Source organism: Notothenia coriiceps, unplaced genomic scaffold (assembly GCF_000735185.1).
Source record: "Notothenia coriiceps isolate Sejong01 unplaced genomic scaffold, NC01 NC01_scaffold00015822, whole genome shotgun sequence".
Lineage (NCBI taxonomy): Eukaryota > Metazoa > Chordata > Actinopteri > Perciformes > Nototheniidae > Notothenia > Notothenia coriiceps.
This window is the reverse complement of record NW_011348523.1, coordinates 223,257-237,115: the sequence shown is the minus strand read 5'-3', so window position 1 is coordinate 237,115 and position 13,859 is coordinate 223,257. Positions and strand designations below refer to the sequence as shown.

The 13,859-nt window shown below is 39.7% G+C and overlaps 2 protein-coding genes across 2 annotated transcripts in view; both read right to left on the bottom strand.

Moving 5' to 3' along the window:
- The window catches only part of LOC104949265 (neural-cadherin-like), an 11,279-nt gene extending 8,641 nt beyond the window's left edge, over window positions 1-2,638 (bottom strand). The window contains 3 exon segments of the mRNA XM_010775597.1: window positions 1,299-1,485; window positions 1,846-1,973; window positions 2,467-2,638. Of these exon segments, the coding sequence (XP_010773899.1) occupies window positions 1,299-1,485; window positions 1,846-1,973; window positions 2,467-2,638 (487 nt within the window).
- Window positions 2,639-13,859, bottom strand: part of LOC104949275 (neural-cadherin-like) — a gene marked incomplete at its 3' end in the record, with an annotated part of 64,198 nt that continues 52,977 nt past the window's right edge. Inside the window, exons 7-13 of the mRNA XM_010775609.1 lie at window positions 12,877-13,019; window positions 11,189-11,361; window positions 9,179-9,347; window positions 8,439-8,609; window positions 7,751-7,923; window positions 5,000-5,167; window positions 2,639-2,716 (exon numbers count right to left, since the gene is read on the bottom strand). Of these exons, the coding sequence (XP_010773911.1) occupies window positions 2,639-2,716; window positions 5,000-5,167; window positions 7,751-7,923; window positions 8,439-8,609; window positions 9,179-9,347; window positions 11,189-11,361; window positions 12,877-13,019 (1,075 nt within the window). The remainder of the gene's footprint in view (window positions 2,717-4,999; window positions 5,168-7,750; window positions 7,924-8,438; window positions 8,610-9,178; window positions 9,348-11,188; window positions 11,362-12,876; window positions 13,020-13,859) is intronic.

The following is a 13,859-nucleotide window of genomic DNA, read 5'->3' as shown; positions in this document are numbered from 1 at the left end:
TGTGTCCCCATTTCCCATGGTAATATGGCTAATGTGTTTATTTATTATTTGTGGAGCAATTTAAATTTGTGTTATCCATCTTTTTTTCAAGATTTAAATGAAGCTAAGTGCAAGTTCTTTCAGGAAGACATGGTGTATATACATTCACTCCGCAGCTGCTTATAATCAGCTCATCACAGGTGTTCTCTTTAACCTATTATATTTCACCTCATTCTCCAGCAGCCAATCACCGTGCTGCAGCCAAACTATAAAATGGTTCTCCTCTCTCCTTCAGTCAGCTGTGATTTCAGGTGTTCATGCACCTTATCATATGGTGTCAATAAATGTTCAAACTAAATGAATTCTCTCCTGATTGAAACATCATGTGTTGAAATAAACAACTGCAGTTCAAAATAAAAAGTGAATCGCTTAATATTTTTGTTGTGGAATCAATTAATTTCTTTCTTTAAAGGCAAAAACATGAAAAAGCTAAGAAAAAAAATATTGAATACAATATATTTGGAGCAACTTAATTTATAAATGGTTGTCAACTTAAAAGCGTGTGTTCACAATGATGGTAATTAAGTACATACAACTTAAAATTCCTTTTAAATCATACGGTAAAAAAAGTTGGAGCAACTCGATTTTTGGAGTAATCAACTTAAAAACTTGTATCCCGAATGAGGGTAATTAAGTACATACAACTTAAAATTATTTTTAAATCATGTGGTAAAACTAGTCGGAACAACTTAATCTTTTGAGTAATCAACTTCAAAACTTGTGTTTATGCTACCAATTATTAAGTAAGTGGTAATTAAAAACACCTCTGATTGTAGAGGAAAAGCCTTCTCCCCTAACTCAAATAACTTTGTTGCTTTAAGACAATTTCATTAGAAGTTGTCTTAACTCAATAAACATTGATGCAAACTGTTGCGTTGATTTTCTTTGTTGAGCCAAGGCATTTGTTTTTAGAGTGTACCACTCTCATGGCTGTACTGTAAACATGAAGCTAGCAGCTAGCTCATGCTAAGCTTAGTGCTAATGCTGGAGTTAAGTGCCTGACACAGTCAGTTTTCCGAATCAATTGAAAACAAAATAAAAAGTGGTCATTTGTTTTTAGAGATGCTGATGGGATGATTTTGATGCCTTTGGAGCAGGCTGGATATTTCCTTGTGTTTCCTGTTGTTATGTTAAGCTATAGCTAATTGTACTTGTACGAGGGTTTGCAATCTTCTTCAAATTTGGAAAACATCAATAACAGTTGCATAGTAGCTTAAAAAAGTTTGATGCATGTTAAAACAATCCTAATATTTTCTCACCTGAGTTGGGCTGTTTGTTTTTGCCAGGTCGCGCCGACTCTTGGCCGTCTTCTGACTGAACCTCCAGCAAATAGGAGCCACGGGCCTCACGATCAAACACAGCTTCTGTGTAGATGGTCCCAAGTGTTGGGTCTATGCGGAACAGATGGTGGTCCCCGCTGCTGTCAATCAGCAGGGAGTAAGTGATCTGTGGAGCACAGGGAATTTGAAAATCAAGCCACAGTATTCTTTCAAGCAAAAACCTGCAGAAATAGGACATATTAAAGGCTTTGAAGGTGAAAATGACAGGAGCCATCTGTCATATACCCCATCTGTCTTCTTATTACAGAAAAAACTAGATCGATACTCCGTCCCACTGATATTATCACAATCAGTTACTCATTTCCTCTGCACAGTTCCCAATAGCACCTTTACAAATCTGGAACAAAGGCTTCCGCACAGGAGGGATTAAGTTATGACATTACAGAAAACTTCTTGTCTATTTCTTTGAAGATCTCTATATTGTTTTGCACCTTCACAATATAACAAGATATGCAAAACCACAAACCTCTCCATTCAGACCCAGGTCTTTGTCGTGAGCGGACACTTGTAGAACCGAAGTCCCTATCTGAGCTCCTTCTGTTACTGAGGCCTCGTAGATGGAGGAGGTGAAAAATGGCACGTTGTCATTGACATCTTGGGAGAGAAGAGAGATTTAGTAGCAAATTGATAATGTGTTAATTTCCAGATAGTAATTAGGTCATACATTCTCCGGCATCCAAAGGTGTAGCCTCCGTAACAGCACACATAAAATATTTAGTGTCTTAAGTGCAACACAACACATCTTATTGCAGATGACCAGGGGAACATTCTGGATGCTGAACTTGTTCACCTGCAGATGAACCCAGCATTATACTTAACAGCGGAAAGATAATCAAATTGTCATTTTAAGAGTTAACATGGTATTTTTATAAATGTTTTTTTAATTTAACAAATAATTAAATCATCCATCATTCTCTCACTGTTGAATTAATTATACAAATGTGATTAAAGTGAACATTGCCAAAAACACACTTAAATCTGAAAGTTCAAGAATATTAATAAAAACTAGCTATGGGAATAAAGTCTGACAATTTCAATTTGACACCAAATAACAAAGATAGCTAAGTGAGAATATTACTAATCACACCTGTAATGTTGATATAAACTGTAGTGAAAGCTGCGAGAGGCACGGCAGCCACGTTCTGTGCTCGAACCCGGAGAGAGAAGACGGGTGTGGTCTCATAGTCCAGCGGCTCGGACACCAGAATGGACGCAGTGCCGTCTTCGCGGTTGGGGGAGAGGTAGAAACGGACCGGCATGTTGGTTTCAGGCACCATCCCATCCTCCAGGTTATAGGTCACCCTCGGGTCACCCAGCCGAGAGGTCGCCTTGATTGTCTGAATTAGATGACAAGTAAAATGTATAGCTGAAGGCCTGAATACAATTTAAAGTAGAGAAAGCCTGATACACATATGATGGGAAACCCACCCTTAGCTGAAAGCAGGGGCGGACTGGGGGGAAAAAGTGGCCCGGGGATTAATTGACAGACAGGCCCACTTAATGCGCTGCATGTATCGGCCGGCCGGCGACGAAAGTATGGTACTTAACAAAAAACCCTATGCATTTTATGTTATTTTGGACAATTATTCATATAGGAATCACATTACCTGAGCCCTTGAGTTGCCTAGAGCAAAATAGTTACAGCATATATTTAGTGATTTTAATGTTAACAGATCATTGATACAATAACATTTTGACCCAATTTGCCTGACTTGACACATGGAATAAAACATTGGGCGTAGGAAGCATCCTCAATGTGGGTGAGACAATTTAACAGGGGGTTGTGGGCAGGCTGGTGGACCTCACCACCTCTAGGGGGTCGCGGGGGCAAGCTCCCCCGGGAAGATTTTTTTTTTTAAATGTTGAAGTTAAAGAAACTCCCGGTATTCCCAATGGCCAGTCCGCCCCCCTGGCTGAAGGGTTAAAAAGCCTTTAGTCCATAACAGAGGTGACCGAACTGTCTCAACATCTTTCCAAGTCATCCCTCTTGCTTTGAAAAATAGTTCCAACTTTTTTGGGGAAATAACTTATAAAACTTCACAAAGTGGGGGGAAAAGTAAGCTTAGCATAAAGACTCACGCTAGCTCTGCTGACATTGGCCTAGTCCATTTTTGTGTTAATGACATCCAAATTGTTAACGCTGCAGCACATGAAAAGAAGAAGTATAAGTGTTTGTATAAGTAGTTTCAGCTTTGACACAACCAGGTAAAGCTGTTTCTCCGTTTCTCTGTTAATGCTAGGCATGCTAATCGCCCTCAGAGCTCTGGTGTCATGTTAAATACTTATCTGCTTTAAGCTGTCTAACCCAAACAAAAGAAAGGTATTATTCTGATCATAAAGAAAAACTTTCATGCCACGAATTGGATGATACCAATTCTTATGTCAGGAACTAAGAGCTAAGAAGCGATTGGCTTAGCCTAGTGAACACAAATGGGACATCTACCTGACAAAATGTGTTCATTTCTGAAAATTACACCTGGTGGTAGTATTTTTAAACCTTGGTTAGAGCCAGTCCTGATGCTGAGCCAAGCTAACCAGCCACAGGCTGTAGTTTCATAATTAACACTCATGAGAGTGGTATCAATCATCCAACTCAAGAGTTGACAAGAGAGCAAATAAGGGTATATTTTAAATGTTTTCAAGGTATAAAAATTGTGTTTTCAGTACGTCAGGTATCATTTGTCTAGTGACAGGCTTGATTCAAATTAGGACAGACTGTTTTAATGGTTTATAGCTGAGGGAAGCAAAGGCTTGTCAAATACATATTACAATTGTTTTGTGATTAATTATCTGAGTCAAACATATTCTCAGAGCCCTGAAATCACCTCATATCTGGAAGTGAATCCCCTTTTTGAAAACCTTAGGCAGAAAAGGAGGATTTTGTGCTGTACAGTTTGACAGCAATATTATTTCTCACATCAAAGGAGACGTTTGGAATAGTTTTAATAAGCCTGGAGTCATAAAACTTGCTTAGCACATGTGATCCAATGTCAGCTTTCTTCTAAAACATCAAACTAAAACACGTTTACAGATTTTACAGCATGCTGACAAGCTACCAAAGGTGTATGTTGAGCACAAAGAGAACACGCTGTCTGAATAACACTGTGCACTAATCCAGGAGAGTAAGCAAACAAACATTCAGCTGATTCCAGATGGAAAGAGATAGAGGATAGAGGTGCCAAATCTACAACATACAGTATGTGCTCATATACAGTGTTCCTCCAATCATAGCACAAGCATAATTCAGTTTAAAAGGATGTATAGAAACACTTTTTTGGAAAAATATGAGAATGAAGAAAGGTGATTGAAGATGAGAAATGATTGTATATGTATGTATAAATGTAAATGTATGTAAGAATAACTTGCATAATGATTTAAAGGACAATCATTGATCAAGTAAGGGGTTGGNATTAATAAGCATTTGCTTCCTCCTACTCCCTTTCGGACACATATGATTTATTATTATTATTAATATGAAGACTTTTTTTATTTATTTTTTTAATATACAAATGTTACCATGAATGTGGATAAATACTGTATTTAACAATACGGTATTCGGTTTTTCACATTTTTAATCTGTTCAAAATAAAGACTGAAAATGAAAAAATAGCCACACGTACCACTATATGTGTGTCCCTTGCAGAATTTTCCGGAATGACGACGCTGTAGCTGTCCGTCTCCCACTGTGGAGGCTGGTTCTTCACGTCGGTGATGGTGACCGCCAGCTCCACAGAAGTGTTACGATTCCCCCCGTCCGTAGCTATGATGTCCCGCGTGATGTAGGTTGTCTGTAACAATCAGTCACTAAAAATGATTATCATGGTATTTAGAGCTGAAAAGATAAACTGATGAACACATTGTCGACGGAAAATTAATTAGCAACTATCAAATTATACACAGCTCTAATTTCAGTAAAAATTATTGAGACACTCAGCGTGATCAGCCTTTGCATTAACTACATTTAAAAAAAAAAATCATTTAATTAGGTGTTAATAGAACAACAGAGGAAGCAGTGTGAGCCTTACACAAAATGTATTAAGCTATAATTCAGGTTGCACAAAAGCTCCTCTACTTTTGTAATTGTGCTATAATTGAACTGCCACGGAAATAAGGGGGTACATTTGACCGAGGAACTGTTTTTCATCAAGGTGGACAATGCAGGGATAGCACATTTCCTTAACAGGTCATTAGAGTATTTCATTCTGTTTATCTACTGTATAGTGGACAATGGGTAACATCCACATTAGACTCACATCAGGGAAGAAAAGAACCTCTAACAGGGTCTCTTTATGGCCACCCTAGGAAATTCCATTCTTCTAGTAAAAGGTAATGCAAGTCACAGTCACACCACTTTGTTAATGAAAAACTGCTCAAATAATAAATTCAACATTTCAGCCATCAGCTGCATTATTCTATCAATAGAAATCCTGGCCTAGCCACTCTTTTGTTGGCTTCTGATAAAAAAGAAATCTCACTTAAGTATAGGAATTCCATTTTCTATGCCTGGGACAATCCAATTAGTGTTTGTGAACAAGTACAACTCTTTTCTCAAAGCTTGAAACCAGAGAACAAAGATTGTAATCTGTGAGGTCCAACATGGACTCAGCAGCTGCTGCTTTTACAATAAATGAATGAATGACTGTCTTTGTGGTAACATTCTAACAAGGTTTTAAATTCAATTTGTAGGAAGAGTGTCAGATCTGAACCAGAACATAACCATTACATATTCTGAATGTGGTAACAGCAACCATTCTCTGCGGAGATGTACTGTAGTGTATGTTGAGGCTGGCTCTGGCTGTGCTGGAATAAGACTCACTGTTGTCTAATGCTGTTTCCTTCAGGTTCTACTGAAGTCAATGGGGAACCATACTGCACACTTGAAGTGTTGTGTGCAAATATAGCCTATATGTATTCACTCTAATCAGAAACTGTAATGAAAAATGTAAATAGAACAATGCATCTGACTGAGACATTTAACATTTAATGAGGTGCTTTTACAATCTTAGTTGTAATCTTAGTTCAAACTTACATTGAAAGGATTGGCGGATGATTCCAATAGCTTCTGAAACCGTGTTTAAATATGCAACAGCTTTGTTGAGCGAGGTTTTGGGCTTAACATTTTTAATTTTGCATGAAGTCCACTGCAGGATTTCTGGAGGATTATAACACTACTGCGCTAAAAAGCATGTTAAATATTGAACGGTTCTATAGTGCTTTATCAAGTTTCTAGCCAAAGAACAACTACATTTGAATAAGTGGAAGACACAAACACGATGAAAAGTGCTGATAGGCTACAGCAAACATCAAAGTTGACAACACACCTATCAAAACGTAGAAATGGGTTACATCACTGAAGTTTTGACTCGGTAAAACACTTGCAGTACGTATTTGTGGACAAACATCAACTAGACAAGGACAACCTGCTAATAGTTATAGCTAGTATTCATGTTGGAAATAATAATTTATACGACTTAAAGCTGGAAGGGCACTCGCTGGGTAAAGACCTCTGCCAAGGCCAAATGCCTCACAATGTTAAAATAACTAATGTCCTCGCCCATGATTCTCCTCCAAATAGCTCTTCCTTGGCCGATGCTACACCCTTTGATAAAAATCAAGCCAGTAGTTTTTCCTTCTAAGCTGACAAAGAAACCAAACTGAAAACATAACCTCTTTGGCAGAGGTAAACAATGACCTTTCAGGTATTTGTGCTTTGATCAAATGCATAATATTCAAGGTGCCAATTCGTTTCAGTTAATTCCCTTAAAATACAAGAGTCATCTAAAGCTGCTGCAAGCTGTCAGTCTTCCTATTAAAACCTCAGATGATAAACTAAAATGAAATAGCTTCGAATCTGTATATCAAAGCCAGAATACTGAAGATGGACAACGGGTCGTGCTTTGTAATAATTAGCTTCTTAAAAACCTGTGCCATACACTTTAAGATAGTCATTTTCTTCTAGGAGCTTTTGCCGATTTATGCATATTTAACGAATACTTTTTAATATCAGTGCAATGGACAGAAGTGCAGTCATCAAATATATCCACAGGAATCCCATGCAGCTCAAAAAATGTGTTTCATTTGTTTGCCTAAATTAGTCTCCCTCCGTGGTCTTTTATGGTCATTCCACATGCAGCACCTCTGGGAGTACACACCCCAGATTGGGAGTAGCAGACAGAAGCAGAGGTGGCTTATTCATTAACTTTATTGACACAGAGCCAAGGGCCAGACATGTGAGACTGTGTGTGTGTGTGTGTGTGTGTGTGTGTGTGTGTGTGTGTGTGTGTGTGTGTGTGTGTGTGTGTGTGTGTGTGTGTGTGTGTGTGTGTGTGTTTGCTAGCTGACAGAGAGCCTGCTGAACACTGCTGACTGACCTGTGAGATGGGCTGATTAACGAAGACCCATCCAGTGACAGGGTTGACCCTCAGGTACTCAGGAAGCTCCAGGGACATGGAGTAAGTGATAGCTGCATTAGTTCCAAAGTCATCATCGTGAGCTGCCACGCGAAGGAAACTGGTACCGACCAAAGTGTCTTCTCTCAGAAAGTCTACAGACGACAGAAATAATGCATGTGCACTCAGTTTGCCGGACAAATAGGTAGAAACCTCACAGGGAAGGGTAAGATCCTGCATGAGGGGTGTTATGGACGTCGTTATTATGCAAAACTAATTTGGGTTATTGCCATGGTATGTTTTATGTCTATTTCCAGTTTTAACACTGAGATACTCATTAAGCAGCCGAATGGATGGTATAAATGTAGAGGCCTATTTACCGCCACACTCTAAAACACATCCTCAATTAAATGTAATTACTAAAGTAGAAGAGGAGCCCCTTTTCCATCATCCCTTTTTTTCTTTTTAAAGGAATACTTCACCTCAAATGAGGCATGGGAGATTACAAAGTATTCTTCAAGATTTAAAGGTAACACTGGAGGGGAAATTGATATACAGTATAGAAATTGTGAAGGTGAATCACTCCTTTAAGGACCTAGTAACGGCCTTGCTTAACTATACTCATTTTAATTTTACAGCTGTACCATCATCTATAATTTTGATCACTTACACTCATAGCGCAAATTCTCAAACTTGGGGCTGTTATCATTCTGGTCCACTATTTGGATGGTGAGCTGACAAATTCCGATGAGCGGCTCCTCCGCCCAATCAGTGGCCGTTACTGTAATTGAATACTCTCTCTGCCGCTCCCTGTCGAAACGCCTGGCTGTCACAATCACTCCTGTGAATACAGAAGAAAAAACCCGGTCCCCCGGCAGACAAACACACATGAAGTCTTGTATATTCATCCACCCATTCAGCAATTCTCCAATCCACCAATCAATGCATGCATTCAACCATCCATCATTTCATCTTGCAACCGTAGATATATCCATTTAACCATCCACCCATAGTTCAAGAAAACAAGTACACATTTTCTTCTGAACAAGTCAATAATCTTTTTTATGTGCAGTGGTTTTCTTATTAAATCAAGAGATACAAAAAATAGGGAAGCCATTAAAGAAAAATGAGTGACAGAATAACATGTGTTCAGACTTCTAAACATCTTCCCTTCGTTATGTGTTGTCAATTTCATCACGTCCATCTTGACCAAATTAACAGAATAAGGATGATATTTTGGCATTCTTGAGAATACCAAGCATACACATTTCATGTCCTGTTAGATCACAGTTCTACTTGAAAGTTAAATTAGAGTTGTCATTTGCATAAAACTCAGCTCTATCTTTGCTAAGGTAACTCTTGGCTCTAATTGAGAGCTATTTTAGCACAGACAATGCGTGACCGCTCTACCTGTGTCTTGATGAATTCTGAAGGCAGGCATGGCGCTGTCTCTGTGCATTAAGCCATATTTGACTTTTCCATTTGCTCCCTCATCTGCATCCGCCGCATGCACTTGCAACACAAAAGTCCCCGATGGCTGGTTCTCTAGCACTGTAGCCTGCTCACGATATTGCTGGCACTGAGATAGAGACAGAGAGGGGGAGAGAAAGAAGTGAAAGGAACACAGATACAAAGAACACTTATCATATGTGAGACTATGTAGTGAGAGTACATTAAAGAGAAAAGAGGGATCAAAGGAAATAAATCATTATATAGAAGGTCAATACCATTACGCACACATGAAAACAATATGGGGAGTTATAGATGGACAATAATATCAATGGCAAACAACACTTGCGTTGATTTCTTTTGAAGAGCCAACATTGCACAGCTTTGTCTAAACCAGGAATTCAATCCATTCCCCCTAATGAACGTATGCCCCAGATAAAGAGCAGCTCTCTGGAGACTTTCTTTTTGAATTCACACATAGATGCTAGCTACTCTTTCAACAGAATGACCATGAATAAAGAAAAACAATAGATAGGAGGAGCGTGAGCGAACCAGAGGGAGGGAGACGGATCAAAGCATGTGAGTAAGGAGAATAATGAAAGGGTTCACAGGACGTGATGGCACACACAGTATGGCCTGAAGGTAGCTGTTCATAAAAATCACATAATATCAAACATAAGGTCATTTTAGAACAGATGGTTCTGAGGCGTTACTTGATATTTAAACACATCAAGTTGCCAAGACTTCAAGCCCACACAAGAAAGAAAAAACCTCCGCTGAGAATGCCTCCTGCTGAAGTTCAAGTCATTCCTAATTAAGGAGGAAGTTAATTAAACAGGTATAGTATATTGTGATGATATTGCACTTTTTTTTCATAAATTAATTGAAATCCCAATGGAGCGCCTAAAGATAGAGTGGGTGTGCGGGCTAATCAGAACTCCTGGGAAAACAGAGCGAGAGAGACGAAGGCCAGGGAAATGAGAATACATTGGCAAAAAAATAAAGCTGGAGTGGGATGAGGAGAGGGAGGAAGGAGTGATCAACGGAGGAACAACTGAAGTGCTCCGAGAGGATGAGCCAGACAGGCAGAGGCGAGGAGACAATATTGTGTAGGCACATTGTTTGAATTGAGGCAAAACAACTGACTGTCAGCTATTTAGAAGAATTCAGGTTGACAGCAATGTCTACAACAACAACAAAAATAAGGCTTTAGAAACGTTCAAGATTTTAGAAATGTTCCTATTTGCTTTCTGTCATATCTACACGGTTTATTTGTAAATCGAGCAAACAAAAGGTTAGATGTGCTAAGATTTAAAATAGACAGAAACAGCCAGCCTGGCTCTAAAAGGTAACACAATATGTTTCCTGAGCTCACAACGGATCAGAATCAGACACATGTTTATTGCCAAGCAGAAAAACACATACAAGGAACTGGTCTTGGTGTACATGGTGCATACATGAACACAGTTAAAGAAGTAACATAAAAAGTAAGAAAAACAACCAACAAATCTGGATATACCAAAAAAACAATGTGCAGCATACTATTGCAAAGTACTATTGTACTAAGTAGTATCAAATATGTAAAGTATTGTTTTGGAAGGTTGTAGTATGGCACTTGATACTTACAACTTGTTTCTTGTTCCAAAAGGTTTAATTACTGAGATTTAGAGGTGCTGATAGGTGGATTTTGTCACTTTTCGACAGAGCCGATCTAGCTGTTTTCAACTGTTTCCAGTATTTATGCTAAGCAAAGCAACTTGCTGGCAATTTTCATGAGTGGTATTGATCTTCTGAACATACTCACAACAGGAAAAAAACAGGAGTATTTCAAATATTGTCTTAAAAATAACTGAAAATGTATAAAAAGGGAAAGTCTTATTTCTTTGTTGAAATAATGCTCATCATGAATTTCTGAGAATAAGACCCAGGTTGAAAAGTATGAGGGTGTCAGTTAAAAAAACATATCCTTACCTCCCCAAAAACAGGTTTGTTGTTGTTGACATCATCAACTCCCACAATGACTCGAGCGCTTGAGAAGAGAGCGTGTGACCCGCCTGATGCATTGTCATCTGTGGCCGTTACATTCAAGACGTACTCCAGGCCTTGAAGCTTGGGCAGGGGAATGGAGCGGAGACGAATCAATCCTACAAAGAACGCAAGTCCATTAAATTACACATTATAAAACAGGGTCCCTCATAACATAGCCATACAACCATTCCTTTAGTCATTGGGCAGGATGTTATTGCCACTGTGGCCTTGCATGGTGACGGATGTGCTATCAATAAAAACACACAGCCTGTTTTTGTTGCAGAAATCCAGGGGTAGATAGCGAGTTGTGGAAAATCACCTCAGAAGTCCACAGAAAGGTAACAAATCGAAATGCAGACTAAATCCAAAAACCAATTTCACAGTGGTGAGTTTGTCACATTTCTAATCTAATAATTGTATGCTCTCCCCTAAAGATGCCCATCGAACTCACGCACTTGAGTGAAAACATAAAGTATTAAGTGACTCGGGTTAGAAGTTAACCAGGCTCAGCATAAGCCTATTAGCTGTTCCTTTACCCCCCGCCCCACCTCCACTCTGTCTGCTTTCATGTAACAGTCAAGATATAAGGTGGGATAAAAAGAAGCAGCATCTGAGTCAACATCTTTCCTCGTCAACAGTAATACAAAAACATCACAGGTTGCAGGACCGACACGCAGCCTGTGATGTGGGGGAAACTCATTGAAGCGAGAGCATAGGGACATTTTATTTATTTTGTTGTGTTTCTATTCATCTCTTTCAATGCGCTTGATTAAAGACAACACAGCGTGCTGTTACACACAGATGCGAGTGCCTGGCTTCCCCTCTCTCCCAATTTACTTGTGATCCCTATGAGCCCGGGGAGCAGAGAAGGGTAGCTCCTAATGACAATGCATGACGTTGACAGCACTGCACCACTGCATTAAAATTAAGTGAAGTGTTGGATGTACACACGGTAATTCTCCCAGCTTAAATGTCAACCTTGTTTACAAATGCGACATGAGGTAAAGCATCTATTTCAATGAGCCAGCACTCTTCGAATATATACAGTAAGTGGGAAACCATATAGTGGTTTTTTCCCCCGCACCCACAGGATATCAGCTTTGGCATTTCTCTTGCTCTGAGGATACACAGAAAGGGTGGAGAGGAATATAAAAAGACGGCACAAAAGAAAGAGCAGCTGACAGAGCGCAGCCTGGAGATTGTGAGCTATGATAGAGCAGTTGTTGTGAAATTGAATTGAAAGGGTTGGGTGACAAATGTCACAGTGATTGCAACTGGTTTCGGATCAAAGGGTGAATAAAAAAGATAAACTGTGCAGTCGCCAATGTTAGAAAAGCTCTGAAACATCCGAAACATTCCTTTATGTACCCGCAAAAAAAAGTGTGGAAATGTCCCGAATAATGTCATCGTTTATATTTATGTCCCGAAACGTCATTCGTATTGAAATTAACATTCAAATCAACTTTCAAATTTCTTCCTTAAATTAACTTTGAAAGACGAGTGCGTTCATTGCACAACCCTATAGCAGGAAATAATCAGCGGGAAATGAATGTGTGATTTGACAGGAAGAGTGAGAATTACAGTGAGAGCTGCAATGTATGAGGCCCGGCCGGAAAATGAAGAAGTATCACCTTTCTGGCTGTCAATGACGAAGTTTCCCTCCTCGTTTCCTGCTGTTATGGAGTAGATTATACCATCGCCATCTGGGTCTTTGGCCAGAACTGTGGCGACCAGAGTATTGGGCCCAGCGTCCTCGGAAACAAACGTTCGGTATCTGCAAAATGGAGAAAAATTTGAATCCAACCTCCTATCTTTCCCAACACGAACCAGTCACCGGACCTGGGGGGGGCAGAGCCCATCGCTGCCCCCTCCCTCTGGAACTCACTCCCACAACAAATAGGAAACTGCACTGACCTCCCGGCCTTTAAAGGTCACCTATTATGCAAAATCCACTTTTATACATCAACATGTGTCCCCTCTGTGTAAAGAGATTCTGAAAGTTTCAGGAAAAAAGATTCACTAACTTTTTGTCCTGATCCATTTATATAAAAACCTTTCTGAAAGAGAGCTGATCAGATTTTGGAAACTTTATGATTTCATAACGTTTTTTTGGCCAATAACCAATCAAGGTAACCCCCGCCACCTTATCACCTGAATCTCCTCCGAGAGCAGTGGTTCTCAACTGGTCAGGCCTCAGGACCCACTTTTTTCCTTTTTCAATAAATCGCGACCCAAAATTTTGAAGCACTCAAATCTATTCAACAAAAATCGTGCTGTAATATATATACGCTTTGCAGCATACACGATTAATTAAAGTGAAGTACAGTGCATATCAGGGCAGGAATTTCACGAGGGCCACGAGGGCCATGGCCCTCCCATTTTGGCCTTGTGCCCTTAAAAATGATATCTGCCATAAGGCCACAGTGGCCTTGATGCCCTCTCTGACTAAGTTTTGTGGTTTAGCAGTCTGCCTCTTTTCTGACACGGCTTCAACACCAGCATATTTTGAAGGAGGAAAAAAAAATCAGCGGTGCGCTTGATTTGAGCCTGGAATGCACCGCTCGGACGGTCTATGACAGAGGTCGGCAACCCCTGGCACGCGTGCCAGTATTGG